General features: G+C 56.1%; 1 protein-coding gene and 1 long non-coding RNA gene across 3 annotated transcripts in view; one reads left to right on the top strand and one right to left on the bottom strand.

The window, feature by feature from the left end:
* Positions 1-2,278: 2,278 nt before the first annotated feature.
* Positions 2,279-8,762, bottom strand: LOC141545151 (uncharacterized). Its single transcript, XR_012482909.1, has 2 exons — positions 8,505-8,762; positions 2,279-3,624 (listed from the first exon to the last, which is right to left on the bottom strand). It is a non-coding gene; the product is annotated as an uncharacterized LOC141545151 (long non-coding RNA).
* Positions 7,288-12,334, top strand: part of FBLN1 (fibulin 1) — a 53,935-nt gene continuing 48,888 nt past the window's right edge. Inside the window, exon 1 of one of the 2 annotated variants that reach the window (XM_074272162.1) lies at positions 7,288-8,055. In XM_074272162.1, coding sequence (XP_074128263.1) covers positions 7,995-8,055 — 61 coding nt within the window. In that variant the 5' untranslated portion in view covers positions 7,288-7,994. The remainder of the gene's footprint in view (positions 8,056-12,334) is intronic. The other variant, XM_074272163.1, reaches the window with a different exon arrangement.

The following is a 12,334-nucleotide window of genomic DNA, read 5'->3' on the forward strand; positions in this document are numbered from 1 at the left end:
AGAAAATTTTTAGCGTTCATTTTTACCAGATTTTTGGATTCCAACTTTTTCTCCCTTCTTCCCCTCTTCTCTTTGAAAGACAGTAGGCACTTTAATTTAGCTTATATGTGTGCTATCATCTAAAACATATTTCTATAGTAGTTAAACTTGTGAAAGAAGCAATAGGTTAATATAAAAAAGCCACAAGAAAGCATAAAATAAGTAAAAAAGGATATAATTGATTTGCATTCAGAGTCTACCAGTTCTTTATCTGGTTATGGACAGCATTTTCCTTCCTAAGTCCTTTGTACTTGTCTTGGATCATCGGGTTGCTAAAAGCTGAGTCTTTCACATTTCATTATCGCTCTGAGTTGCTGACATTACGTGCAATGTTTTCCTGGTTCTGCTCCTTTCACTTTGCATCAGTTCACACAAAGTCATCCCAGATTTCTTTGAAATCCACCTGGTCCTCACTGCTTATTACACAATAGTATTCCATTACATCCACATACCACAGCTTGTTTAGTTATTCCCCACTTACGGCCAGCCCCTCCAGTATTTTGCCACGACAAACGAGGCCTGCTATATTAAAACCGATGGATATATCAGAAGATCCAAAGTTTCTAATTGTAGACTTCCCACCTCTGCAGGAGGAAAGGAGTCAATGCTTCTTCTCTTGGGGGCTGGTTTTGTTGTTTACAATCTTGAAGCTTGGGTCATTGTCATTCTTTGCATTTACATGGCTAACTTTCTCACGGCTTGTTTTCTTGGCTCTGCTGAATTCACTCTGCATCAGATCACACAAGTCTCCCTAAACTTCTCTGTCTCTGGCCCATTGGGCATTTCTTACAGAATGGGGATTTTCCAATGCAGTTATGGACCACCATTTCTTTAGCTATTCTATGGCTCCTGGACTATCAAAAAAAAAAAAAAAGCACTGCCATCAATATTTTGGGGTACATGGGGACTTTCTCTTTTTCAACGGCCTCCTTGGGATATAAGATCAGCATGGAATCTTGGGGTAAAAGTGTGGGTGTTGTGAATCACTATGTTCTCTTCTGCTCTTGAGCAAAGAACCTCCCTGCCACAAGGACATCCTGATTCTCCCATTCCCCGTGATGGCTGTACCAGCTGTTCTCCCTTCTCCTTGTCCCTCCGTGGCTGCCCTCCTCTCACCCTCCCAAATGATGATCTCACCTAATATCCTACCTAAAACACTGAGGCCATTCACTGAGAACTCTTTCTTCTTCTTTTCTCACATCACGTCACCGATATTAGTTTCCTCCCTTACTTCTGTCTCACGTGAGGTTGTGGCCAATCTCTCTAAGAGCCCCCTCTCTATCTTATACCCCCCATTTCTCCTCATCTTTAATCTCTCTATTAGCTCTTTTCTTGCTTCCTATGTCTCCCCGTCCTTACAAAACCTTCCCTTGACCCCCTCCCTGTTACCATCTATGTCTCTCCTCCCCTTCTCAGCTACATTCCTTGCAAAAACCACCTACTGGGTGCCTCCTCTAACTGAATTCTAAACTCCCTGCAGTAATTCAGTTGAAAATCCCCTCTGAAAATCTGCTCTCCTCCAGACAAAGCCAGTTAGGCGAATTGCAGCCAGGCTGCTGAAGACCTTTACCTGTTAGCAGTGCACTAATTGTGCGTTAGTCAGTGGGGAACCAAGGAAAGCTGTAGAACAGAGGGGTGACTTGGGACTGGAGGATAAAGGTGTGTTCATTCACCACAAGGGCTAGAAGACTCCCCCCAACAGTGGGGTAGAGGGAGGATTTAGTGCTGTCCAAAACTCAAGGGCAAGTCCTGCCCAGCCAGCCAGTCTGTAAGCAAGGACTAAGTGCTGGGGAGGTGAGAAGGACTGTGGGCCGAGAAGAGCCAGGCTTAAGAGCTGCTCTTTCCTTGAGGCTGCTGCCTACTGGAATGGCAGCTCCCTAATCCAGCGAACCATCTCCCACTTTGTATTTGTGTCTTCCCTGTATAAGATGAGTTATACAGTAAAGAACATAAGAGTTCTTCTTTCCTTCCTTCCTCCTTTCTTTTCTTTTTTCCTTCATTTTCCTTCTTTTTCTTTCATCCTTCCTTTTTCTTCCTCTTTCCCTGCCTTTTCCTTTTTCCTCCATTTCCCTGTCTCCCTTCTTTTTCCTTCTTCTTCTCTCTCTCTTTCTTTTTCTCTTTCTCTCTCCTCCCCACTATGGGTCTCTTCTGTCTTTCTGTCTCTTTCTCTCTTTTATTCTGTTTCTTTTTCTTTCTCTGCTTCTCTCTCACGCACAGACACACAAAACAGAGACAGTGGTTGGAGAAATAGGACAGCTAGGCTTTATTAAACAAAACAAAACAAATCCAAACCAAACCAAAACAACCAAACATTCAGTGGTTTGACAACAGTTGTGAAACTTTAACTTTTCCCCCTCGATGGATGCTTGTGTTTGAGAGTCGGGCAGTGGATGTGTATACAGCACAACCATCCCTCCCCCTTTAAGAACGAGTTCACAGCCAGAGACCCTTCACACTCTTTGCATCTAGTCTTCTTGAGGGGAGCAACATTCACCTAAGATCCCTTGTTCCCCCTTGGCTTTTCTTCAGCCCCAATGCCCCCTCCCACTTAAGTTTTGATGTTTTTTCTACATTTGGTAGACCCCCAACTGCTGGTCACATGGTAGGAACTCATTCCTCTTCTTTGTGAAAGCACAGGGAACGATGCTGGGGCTCATTAACTGAAGCCTGCCCGGTACTGGTCAGCCTGGGGGAGGAAGGATTCCAAAAGGATTCCTGGGGGAGGAGAAGTCCCCGTAGCTTTTAAAATTCCTAAACAAACGGAGTTATTTTTTAATCCCACAAGAGAAAAGCTTCACAATTGCCAACGGAGGGGCTTTCTTCAGAAGAGTGACCAGCTGTTTTGTCTCCCTGGAGCACAGAACCAGCTGTTCTGTCTCCCTGGAGCACAGAAAATGGCTTACTACAGAGAGAGAGAAGTTAATGGATAACTTCTGACGCATTAGAAGTTGGGAGCTTGGTACTTTTGCGTTCTCAGTGGAGAAAGCTGAGGGGGGATGCTTTTGGCCATTACCAGGCCCCACGTTTCCCCGAATCAAACCACCCTATTCAGAGAATCTCTCCCCTCCCCATGCTGTTCCTGTCTCTGATGACTCCTGGGGCCATGGGGAACTGAATCTGCAGGCCCACCCCACCCTGGTCATTTGCTTCTGGCTTTTGGAGCCCAAGTGCAGGTCTGGAGATCATCATCCTTCTCGAATACTATCTTCTGTGCTCTGACTCGTATTCTGGCCAACTCCAGTCTTCTAAGTACCCCGGGGCGGTCTCCCTCCCAGCCTCCTGTCCATCACTTTGACGGAGATTCCATCCCTGCCTTTGTCCAAATCTTTGATGAAAACGTTTAGCCAGCCAGTCGGGAAACATTCCTTGAGTAATTGGCTGACTCACGGCAGAGGGCCACAGCTGGATCTCGGGGCACTCCGCTAGAAACCTCCTCCCAAGGGGAGCCTGGGTCCGGTCATCCAAAGCCCTTTCAGGCCCACCCAGCTGATTCTCTCTCTGGCTCACGAGAGACCTTGTGAAATGCTTCCTCGAAATCCAGTTAAGTGCCATCTTCAGCATTCCTTGATCTGGAAGCCAGTAAAGCTATGGAGGAAATAAAGATGATAAGTTTAGTCCGCCCTTCCCTGCCTGCCCCACCCTGCCCAATGGAACCTTCTTCAGCTTCATGGAAGCTGCTTCTTTCCCCAAATGTTCAGGAACCATCACTTGCCTGGTTAGGAGAGGGAAGGTGATGAAGGAGGAGCTGGGGGAGTCAAGAAGGCATGGAGCACATGCACAAGTGATCGGGTGTGGGAGGCAAGTGGATGCATGAGCAAAGATGGGCGCCTGGGAAGCTGGAGGTGATGGGAGCCGAACAGGGAAGCCAGGCAGAGGGCACATTTTGGGGTACGGTGATGGCAGAGTTGGAGGTGCTGGGGGACGTGCAGGGAGGGAGTTGGAATTGCAGGACTGCTGTTTGAGAGAATGTGGGCTGAGAGATACAATTGTGGAGGCCATCTGAGCAAGTTGCAAAATAGATCCATTGGAGGTGACACATAGTAGGAGGAGAGAGGCTTAAGGAGATGGAAGAAAGAAGAGGAGGGTGAGGGAAAGGGACCCAGGATGTGGGGGATGATGGGAGCATCTTCTCACTCCTGACAGGGAGTCTCACAGAAATAGGCTTCCCAAGGAAGGAAAGCAGAGGGGGCCCAAGGCCAACTTCAGAATCTCCTCTGTGTTTGTGTGCACGGAGCACGCGCTCTGGGACAGGCTTGTGAACAATTACTGGACAAACGTGGGGGCCAGCTGTTCCCCATTACCCAGGCCGGTGGGAAGGCTAGGGGCTGGATCTCAGTCAGGGGATTAGATTAGGTTGTGCTGTGGAGAATTCCCTGGCTCTGTCTGAGGTGCATTAAAGACGGAGACCAGCTTGCTCAGCAAGGTCATGGAGCCCTCGTCCCCGGAGGCCTCGAAACAGAGACAACATTCTCCTGAGTTTGAGTGAGGGGCCAGGAAGGGAGACGGGAACAGCTTTGGTTCCTCCCTTTAGCTTGCTCTTGGTCCATCTATCTTGTTGCAGCTCAATCCCTGGCTGATCCTGGGCCCCTCCCAGTTCTTTCCCCTCACTCTCGGCACCAAGGATCCCTTCCGCCCCCTTCTCTTCCCTTTCCCCCTCCATCTCATTCCCCATTTTATATCTCAAGGACCAATTTCTCCGTCATGCAGTTTATCCAACTTCACACTCTGGGACTCTTGGGGTCTGCCTTCCACCAGAGAACCCAGTGGATCTACACCTGGCTTTGATTGCTTTTCTTTCCAGTTCTTGTGACTTCTTCATGAGTTCCTTTTCTAAAGGCTCCAGCTCCTCCCTTTAGGCCGATATAGGCCTGGCTGTGTTCCCAGGAGGGCGAGATCAGCAGAAGTGGAGCACAGACTATGGAAAGGACCCAGTCTCTGGGTGGGCACACTGTGGAAGTGGCTAATCCAGCACCGCTTGGCCCAGTGCCTGGGACATAGGAGGTGCTCATCAGAGCCCTATTAACTGACCGACTACACAGTCATAGATTTAAGGAAGCCATGTGGTCCACAGTCTCATTTGACAGATGAGGAAACTGAGCTTCAGAAAATGAAAGGTCACTGGGATTTCTCATCTGTGGGGGGGGGGGGGTCTTGAGCACCTTCCACTCAGGATGGTCATGAGCAAAGTGCTTTTTCTAACATTTGATGCTCACCAGATGAGAGTTGTGATGATGAAATGAGAAGCTGGGGTCTTGGGAAGGAGTCTGGGACCTGAAAGTCAGCTACCACCTCTGTAACCTGGGGAAAGCCTCAGTTTCCCCATTTGTAAAATGAAGTGTTTTGACTTGCTGCCCTCTAGGATCCTAACAGAATTCCACTGCAGGGAGATCCCAGTGTCCCCCTCCTCCTGCATGTCCCCAGCAGCTCATCTTCCTGGAGTAGGAGCTTGGCAAGCTCTGAGATGTCACTTCTCTCCAGCCTTTCAGGGAGGATGGGACTGCCACATGTTCACTCCTTCTCCAAGGGGCCTGGGCAGGGAAGGTGACTGCTGCCCCCAGGTCACCGGCTGGGGCAGCAGAAGGAAGGCCAGGTCAGAGTGGGGCTCTGCTTCCCCCCCAGCTGTGTGCCCGCTGGGTGCTCAGCCTGGAGTGATCTTCTCCTCTGCTTCTTCAGGAGAACAGACAACGTGCTCTGGAAACCTTAAAAGCTGCTCTGAAGGAGCATTTTCAGTTTCCTGCAAGGCTCTGCTCCAGCTCTCGGTCCTGTGAGTTTTTATCCACCTTCAGGGCCTCCATGGCCCCACCAACTTTGTTTACCTTTAAATCTCTTCACCTGGTTTCGATGTTAGCTACTTGCGAGCACCCTGAGTTTGCAGTCCCCAGCCCAGCACACAGGAGGAGTTTAATAAGTGCTTCGACTGGCACTGCTGGAGCTGCTTTCAGAGGGTAGGCTCTCAGCAGCCCCCGCAGCGCCCACATGCTCGGCACGGGCAGTGAGCCTTCAGCACGTTCTAGTTTCTCTGGCCTCCGACAGTGCAGAGGCTCGTTCCCTGGCTCTGGAGGTGCTCTTCCCACTGAGCCTCCGTCCCCGGGCTATCTCACTCCAGAGCTCACCTTCCAGTGGAGCAGAGAATCCACTTGGACTCCCTTAAACAGTGATCTGGGGGAGGAAAAGGGGGCCCCTGCCTCAGCAGCTGCTTGAAGGCTTTGGAGCAAAGAGCCCCCAAGATGGAGAGTTGCAATTACATCTAGGGTTGTCGAGAAAAAGATCTATCCCATCCCACACCCCTCCCCCATGTTAATTAGGTCTCTTCTTTGCCCATGAGCCTCCCCTCCAGGTGCTGTCATTGCTAAGGTACTGGTTGTTGACCAAAACATGAGAGAGAGACCTATGTGCTCAGAGGTCAGAGGTTGAGGGCTGAAGGTCAATTATCAGCTGGTCCTACCTTCAGGAAGGAGAGATGAAAGAGTAAGAGAGGAACAGAGATGATGAAAGAGAGAGGGGCAGGAAGAAAGAAGGGGAAAGAAACGGGGGGGGGGGGAGACACAGAGAGCGAAAGGTTAAGGGTCAGAGAGACAGGGTCAGAGAGACGGAGAAAGGATGAGAGAGACCGGGAGAGGAGAGACAGGCACACACACACATTCAGAGAGAATGAAAGAGACAGGATGAGGCAGGAAGAAGAGAGAGGAAGAGAGACACGGAGAGGAGAGACAGCAGAGAGAATGGAAGAGACAGGGAGAAGAGAGAGTGACACGCACGGAGAGGGAGAATGAGAGGCAGAGAGAGACAGAGAAAGGACGAGACAGCGGAGAGAGACAGAGAAAGGATGAGACAGAGGAGAGAGACAGACAGAGACAGAGAGAATGGAAGAGACAGGAGAAGAGAGAGTGACACGCACGGAGAGAGAGAATGAGAGGCAGAGACAGACAGAGAAAGGACGAGACAGCGGAGAGAGACAGAGAAAGGACGAGACAGCGGAGAGAGACAGAGAAAGGACGAGACAGCGGAGAGAGACAGATGGACAGAGAGAATGGAAGAGAAAAAGGCTGAGAGAGACTGAGAGGAGACAATGAGAGCAGGACAAAAGATAAGGGCCGTCCGAGACAGAGACAGAGGGAGAGGAAGGGGAAGGAGAGACGCACACAAAGCCGGGACCTTAGGCCCCAGAGCCTCTGATGTGGGATAAGGCGAGCCCCCGGCGCCCGCGCTCTGGCCGCCGATAAGCCGGCCCACAGATAAGTAGAACACAGAACAAAGCCCGTGATAAGTGGCTTTCCAAGGGGACAAAGTGCTCCGGACGCCCCTGCGGGAGGAAAGAGCTTTTCGGAGGCGGGGGGAGGGGCCCCCATCCCGGGAAGCCTCCCGTGCGCGCGCTGGGGGGGCTTTGGGAGAAACCCCGCGAGGCCCGTCCCCGTCCGCTTTTAGAAAGCAGGGAGGGGGAAGGGGAGGGAAGCGGGGCTCCGGGAGCAAGGGGCAGACGGAGAGACTGAGGCACGCGGCGGAGACCGGGCCGCGGACGGAGAAAGCCGCGGAGCCGCTCAGAAGTAGGTTTTGTTTTTAAAGAGCCGGAGAGGGAGCCAGAAATCCGGCCGGGAGCGGCCTGCTGCAATTAGTCCAGGGTTCGGCCCGCCCCCGGCCCGCCCCGCCCCCGGCCGGCCCTGCCCTCCCCCTCCCCACCTCGGGCTCCCCCGGCCCAGGCTGGGCTCCGGCCAGAGCGCTTCCAGGCGGGATAATTGAAAGGAGCTGGGCTGGGCGCTCCTCGGACCGAGCCAGGCGGGCGGCCCGGACCGCTGGGCACCCCCGTCCTCGCACACGCGGTGACACGCTCCCCCACACGTGGGCCCCTCTCCCACTGGCTGACCCTCCGCGGGGGCCGCAGGCGAGGAGCGGGAGCCGGGCCGCCGCTGCCCCGACCGCCTTTGTGCGCGCAGGGTTCGCCCCGTCCCACCGGGCCCATGGAGCCGGCCCGGACGCCGCTGGCGCTGCTGGCGCTCGCCACGCTGCTGGCCGCCGGAGGTAAGGAGCCGGGGCGGCCTGGGGGGGGGGGGGGGGCTGGGGGCCGGGGCGGGGGGCAGGCCGCGGGGGAGGGGGCGGCGCCGGGGAGCTCGAGCTCCTCACCCCCCCTGCTCCGGCCCCTCCGGGGCTCCCCGCGCGTCCCCGTTCTCCCGAGTTCTAGCCCCGCTCCGCCGGCCGCCGGTCCCCGTTCTCCCGAGTTCTAGCCCCGCTCCGCCGGCCGCCGGTCCCCGTTCTCCCGAGTTCTAGCCCCGCTCCGCCGGCCGCCGGTCCCCGTTCTCCCGAGTTCTAGCCCCGCTCCGCCGGCCTCCCCTCCCTTGATCCTCTCGGTCTCCGTCCGGTTGCGTCCCGCGCCTCTCGGGCCCTGGGCACGAGCCACGGCCACCCCCAGGTGTCCGGAGGGGTCCGGCGTGGACTCCGCCATCCCCGCTGGGCTCGGAGCTTTCTCTCACCTGTGTGAGTGACGCATCTCGGTTGCCAGCCTCGGTTTCCCCATCTGTCCAAGGGAGCCGGCCCCACCCCCAGCGCATCTTCCAAACTCTGCCCCCCCATGCCCGGGAGTGGGGGAGGCCGTGTGTCCCCTGGGCCGCAGAGCTCCCCGGCTCCCCTCCCTCTCCTGTGCCGCAGATGCCGCCAGGGAGGGAGCAGCTCCTCCCGGGTCCTGCTCCCCGGGCCGCTCCGTTCCCCAGAAGCCCTTCCTAGCTTTGTCATTAAAACAATTAAAGGCAGAAAGCAGAACCGTTCCTGGGGAGGGGCTGGCGGAGCGGGGAGGAAAGGGGAGGTCTTAGTCTGGGGGACAGAGCACATGGTCGCTTTCCCCTCCGCGCGGGCAGCCTGGCAGGATCTCCTTCCTTACGGGGTCGGGAAGGCGCCGCTCTGGCGTCCTGCCCGTCTGGGGCCCGTGGGCACGGAGGGCATTTCACTTCTAGACTCTCATTTCTGATCTGTAAAATGGGCCAGCAATGGGAGGCTTGTGGAAAGGGAGGCCTCAGGAGGGATGCTGTCTGTCAGAGCCTTTGGAAATAGCCAGCCCCGCCGGGCCAGGGAGCGTTGGGAGCCCTGGTCCGGTTCTGGGGCCGGTGATTGGCCCCCACCTGCAGAGAAGATGAGATGCAGCACCTCGGGGTGCTTGGCTCAGGGCGCCCTCCTTCACGGACAGGACCGCCCGAGAGGCAAGGCTGGGCCCAGGGGCCAGAGGCCTAGGGCTCCACGGCCAGCTCTTCTCGCTTTTTCTTAGGGACAAAGAAGGGGAGGCTGGCACAGCCTCCCTTTGCCTCCCTGGAGGTCTTAGGGCAGAGCTGGCTCCCTGCTTGTTAGAAGGTTCTGCTTCACGCAGTGGTTCTTGACCCCTGGGACTCTCCAAGTCAGAGAGCCTCCCTTGTTCCTTCCCCTTTCTGGGCCTCAGTTTCCACATGTGCAAGAGTGAAGGGGTGGACGCTGTGGTCTCCAAGGTCCCTTTCAGCTCTATCACTGGTTTTAAAAATTCAGCTGGGTAGCCCGGGCAGCCAAGGGCGCCTCGCCGGGCTCCTGGCGCGGGCAGCGGCTTCCGCCCTCTGGCACGGCCTGCTGGGCCTGGCTGCTGCAGAAATGGGTCACGCAGTAGGTACCGTCCCCTTCCCCCAGCCAGGCTTCTCAGCAGCCGGAGGCCTGACCTCCAGGCTGACTGGGAGCTCCCCCCAAGGACAGGCCTCTCCTCCCCACCCTGGAGTCTTCCATTTATGGCCTGTGGGAGTGTTTCTCTCGGTGGGGCCCCCAATCCTACTGGGAAAAGCGATTAGGCAAGCCCAAAGGAGTGGGCAGCAGGGATCCCAGAGAGTCCCCAAGAGCTGCACTGTCAGGAATCGATTTTTGTCATGTGTTTACATAACCTTGGAAGGGGCAGTCAAAGTCCCCCCGCCCCCAGTCCCCAGAGCCTCCCAGCTCTGTCAGGTCCAGGCTTCAAGGCCGGGCTTGGTCCGGCCCCGGGAATGCCTCAGGGAGTCCCAAGGAATCCCAGGAGGGGCCTGACTCGGTCTTGAGGGATGATGGAGGACGGGACTGAGGTGCAATGGCCAGAGTCCTCCTCCGTGACCCTGGATAATAAACACGCCTCTGAACTGGGGAGGCTTTTCTAGAGATTTCTGGACCCACTGAGGTCGCTGGCTGGCAGGGAGGAGGCTGGGGCTGGAACCCAATTTCCAGCCTGATTCCTCACACGTGCCAGCTCCCTGGTCTGGGGGGGGGGAGAGATGACTCACTGGGGCTGGGGTCCTCGGACCCGGCTTCAAAACCCATCTCTCCCCTTTACTACGGCCCATGTGGTCTCCTCCCCAAATGCTCTAATTATGTGCCTCCTTGGAGCTGCGCAGGGAAATCGGCCCTCCCCTTCCGAGTCTGAGGCCCAGGCTCTGAATTCTGGTTCTGCTCCCTACCGTGGGAGCCTGGCCGAGCCGGTTTCTCTCTGTAAGTTCTGGGGAGGTGTCCCGGCCTAGATTTCTGGTTCTAGATCTCAGCCCCTGGCCCTCAGGGACCCGGCCAGTGCTGTCACACATTGATGGAAGGCCTGTGGATGCAGTGTTGGGCAGCCTGGGGGGGACTCGGGCCTCACTGTGAGACCGGGCAGAGGGTATTATCTGTGCCAGAAGTAACCTCCGAGGTTAGGGTGTGGTCTGGGGGGTGGCTGTTCTCAGAGGGAGCCCTTCTGGGGGGGCGGCCACAGAGGCCACCCAGGGATAGGGAAAGAGCCTGTGCTTTGGGAGAGCTGAGACTGTGCAGTCCAGCCTTCACCTGAACAGGAGGAACACCGAAAGTGTAGTGGTCGGCAGCCTCACCAAAGCCCCTGGGAGGGACGGCTCATCAGGCCCCTCGGGAAACTCTTCAAGCCCTTGCTCGGAAGGCAGCCTGGCCCCATGGGGAGGACGCGGCCCGGTTCTGGAGGGAATCCGACCCCTGCCTCCGGGCTCCGTGGCCTTGGCCATCGTCTCCCCGACCTCCGGGAAGGGTTTGACCTGGACGGCCACTGAGCTGCGTGTGGAGTTCGATGCAGAGACTCTGGGGCCTCGGGTCTCAAGAGCCTTAAAATCCCAGGGCCGCTTTAGAGTGGCAGTGAGGCGACGGCAGGGCTCCCGCGTTCTGCCCCAGCCCCCCTCTCCTAGGACCCGCCGCCCCGCTGGGATCACGTCAGGCAGAATCCTAACAGGATAAATACTTAGTAAGACCGTCCCCCCGTGGCGACGTCTGCCATCCGTTCCTCTTGGGAATGGGATTGTTCGAAGGCGGGCAAAGAGAGCAGAGGCCGGCTGTTTCAGGCTCGGGGTGTTTGGAGAGTGGGTGGTCAAGGGCTGCCTGGGGTTCCGGGCTGCCACATTCCTTCTGGCCGTGGTGGAAAAATTTATGGCTCAGAAAATGCTCCGTAACATGATCTGGGCAAGGCAGAGCGCATCGGGGCTGAAAGAAAGCAGCTGGCCACCGAGCGATAGTATCACGGCTTGGGCGGAGAGCTCCCTGGGCCCTTGGAGGGCCATGTCTGAGCTCCTCCGTCCCCATTTTACAGGGGCGGAAACTGAGGCCCAGAAAAACGTCCCCATTCCCTTAGCTCGTAAGGCTCAGGGCTGGGGGGTAGACCCCAGTTCCCGTTCCAACACCCCCTTGGTGTTCAGGATCGTGGGGGGGGGAGTGCACTGGGAGGCCCATCCGCTCAGCCAGGCAGAAAAGCAGCAGGTCCAGGTGAGCGCCATCTCCCTGAGGCTGTGGGAGACATCATGGAGGGACTGGGGCGGGTTTGGGGGCCTCCTGTGCCTGATGTTCTCTGAGCTCGGTGATGTGATTAGAGAGAGCAGGAAAGGGAAGTGGGAGAAAGAACAAAGGCTGAGGATTTTACTAGGAAACATGTGGTGGCTGTCAGCCCTCAAGGCAGCAGGAGTGCTCCCTACCCGCCCCCACCCCCATCCCTAGCCCCAGCAACGTCTATTTAAGGCATGCGGGCGGGCTTTTGGCTGGGGTCTGTGTGGTGGTGGGGGGCAGTGCCAGCTGCGTGTCCTTGGGCAAATGACTGTGCCAGAGGGCAGGGCTGGGGCAGAGGGGTTTCCAGATCTGGCCATCCCACCATGGGACCCCCTGGGCTTCATGAAATCTTTCTGGGGATCTTTCTGGTGGGCAGAAGTGGCTTTTCTGCATTACCCATCCGGGCACCGACGGGAGAGCCAGGACGGACTTCCTTGGGCAGACAAGACTTCAGATGCCTACGATCGATTTGTCTAGTTGATCCATCTGTTTGATGGCTCTATCTGATCCATTTGAAAGG

Source organism: Sminthopsis crassicaudata, chromosome 5 (genome assembly GCF_048593235.1).
Source record: "Sminthopsis crassicaudata isolate SCR6 chromosome 5, ASM4859323v1, whole genome shotgun sequence".
In the NCBI taxonomy this organism is placed as follows: Eukaryota; Metazoa; Chordata; class Mammalia; order Dasyuromorphia; family Dasyuridae; genus Sminthopsis; species Sminthopsis crassicaudata.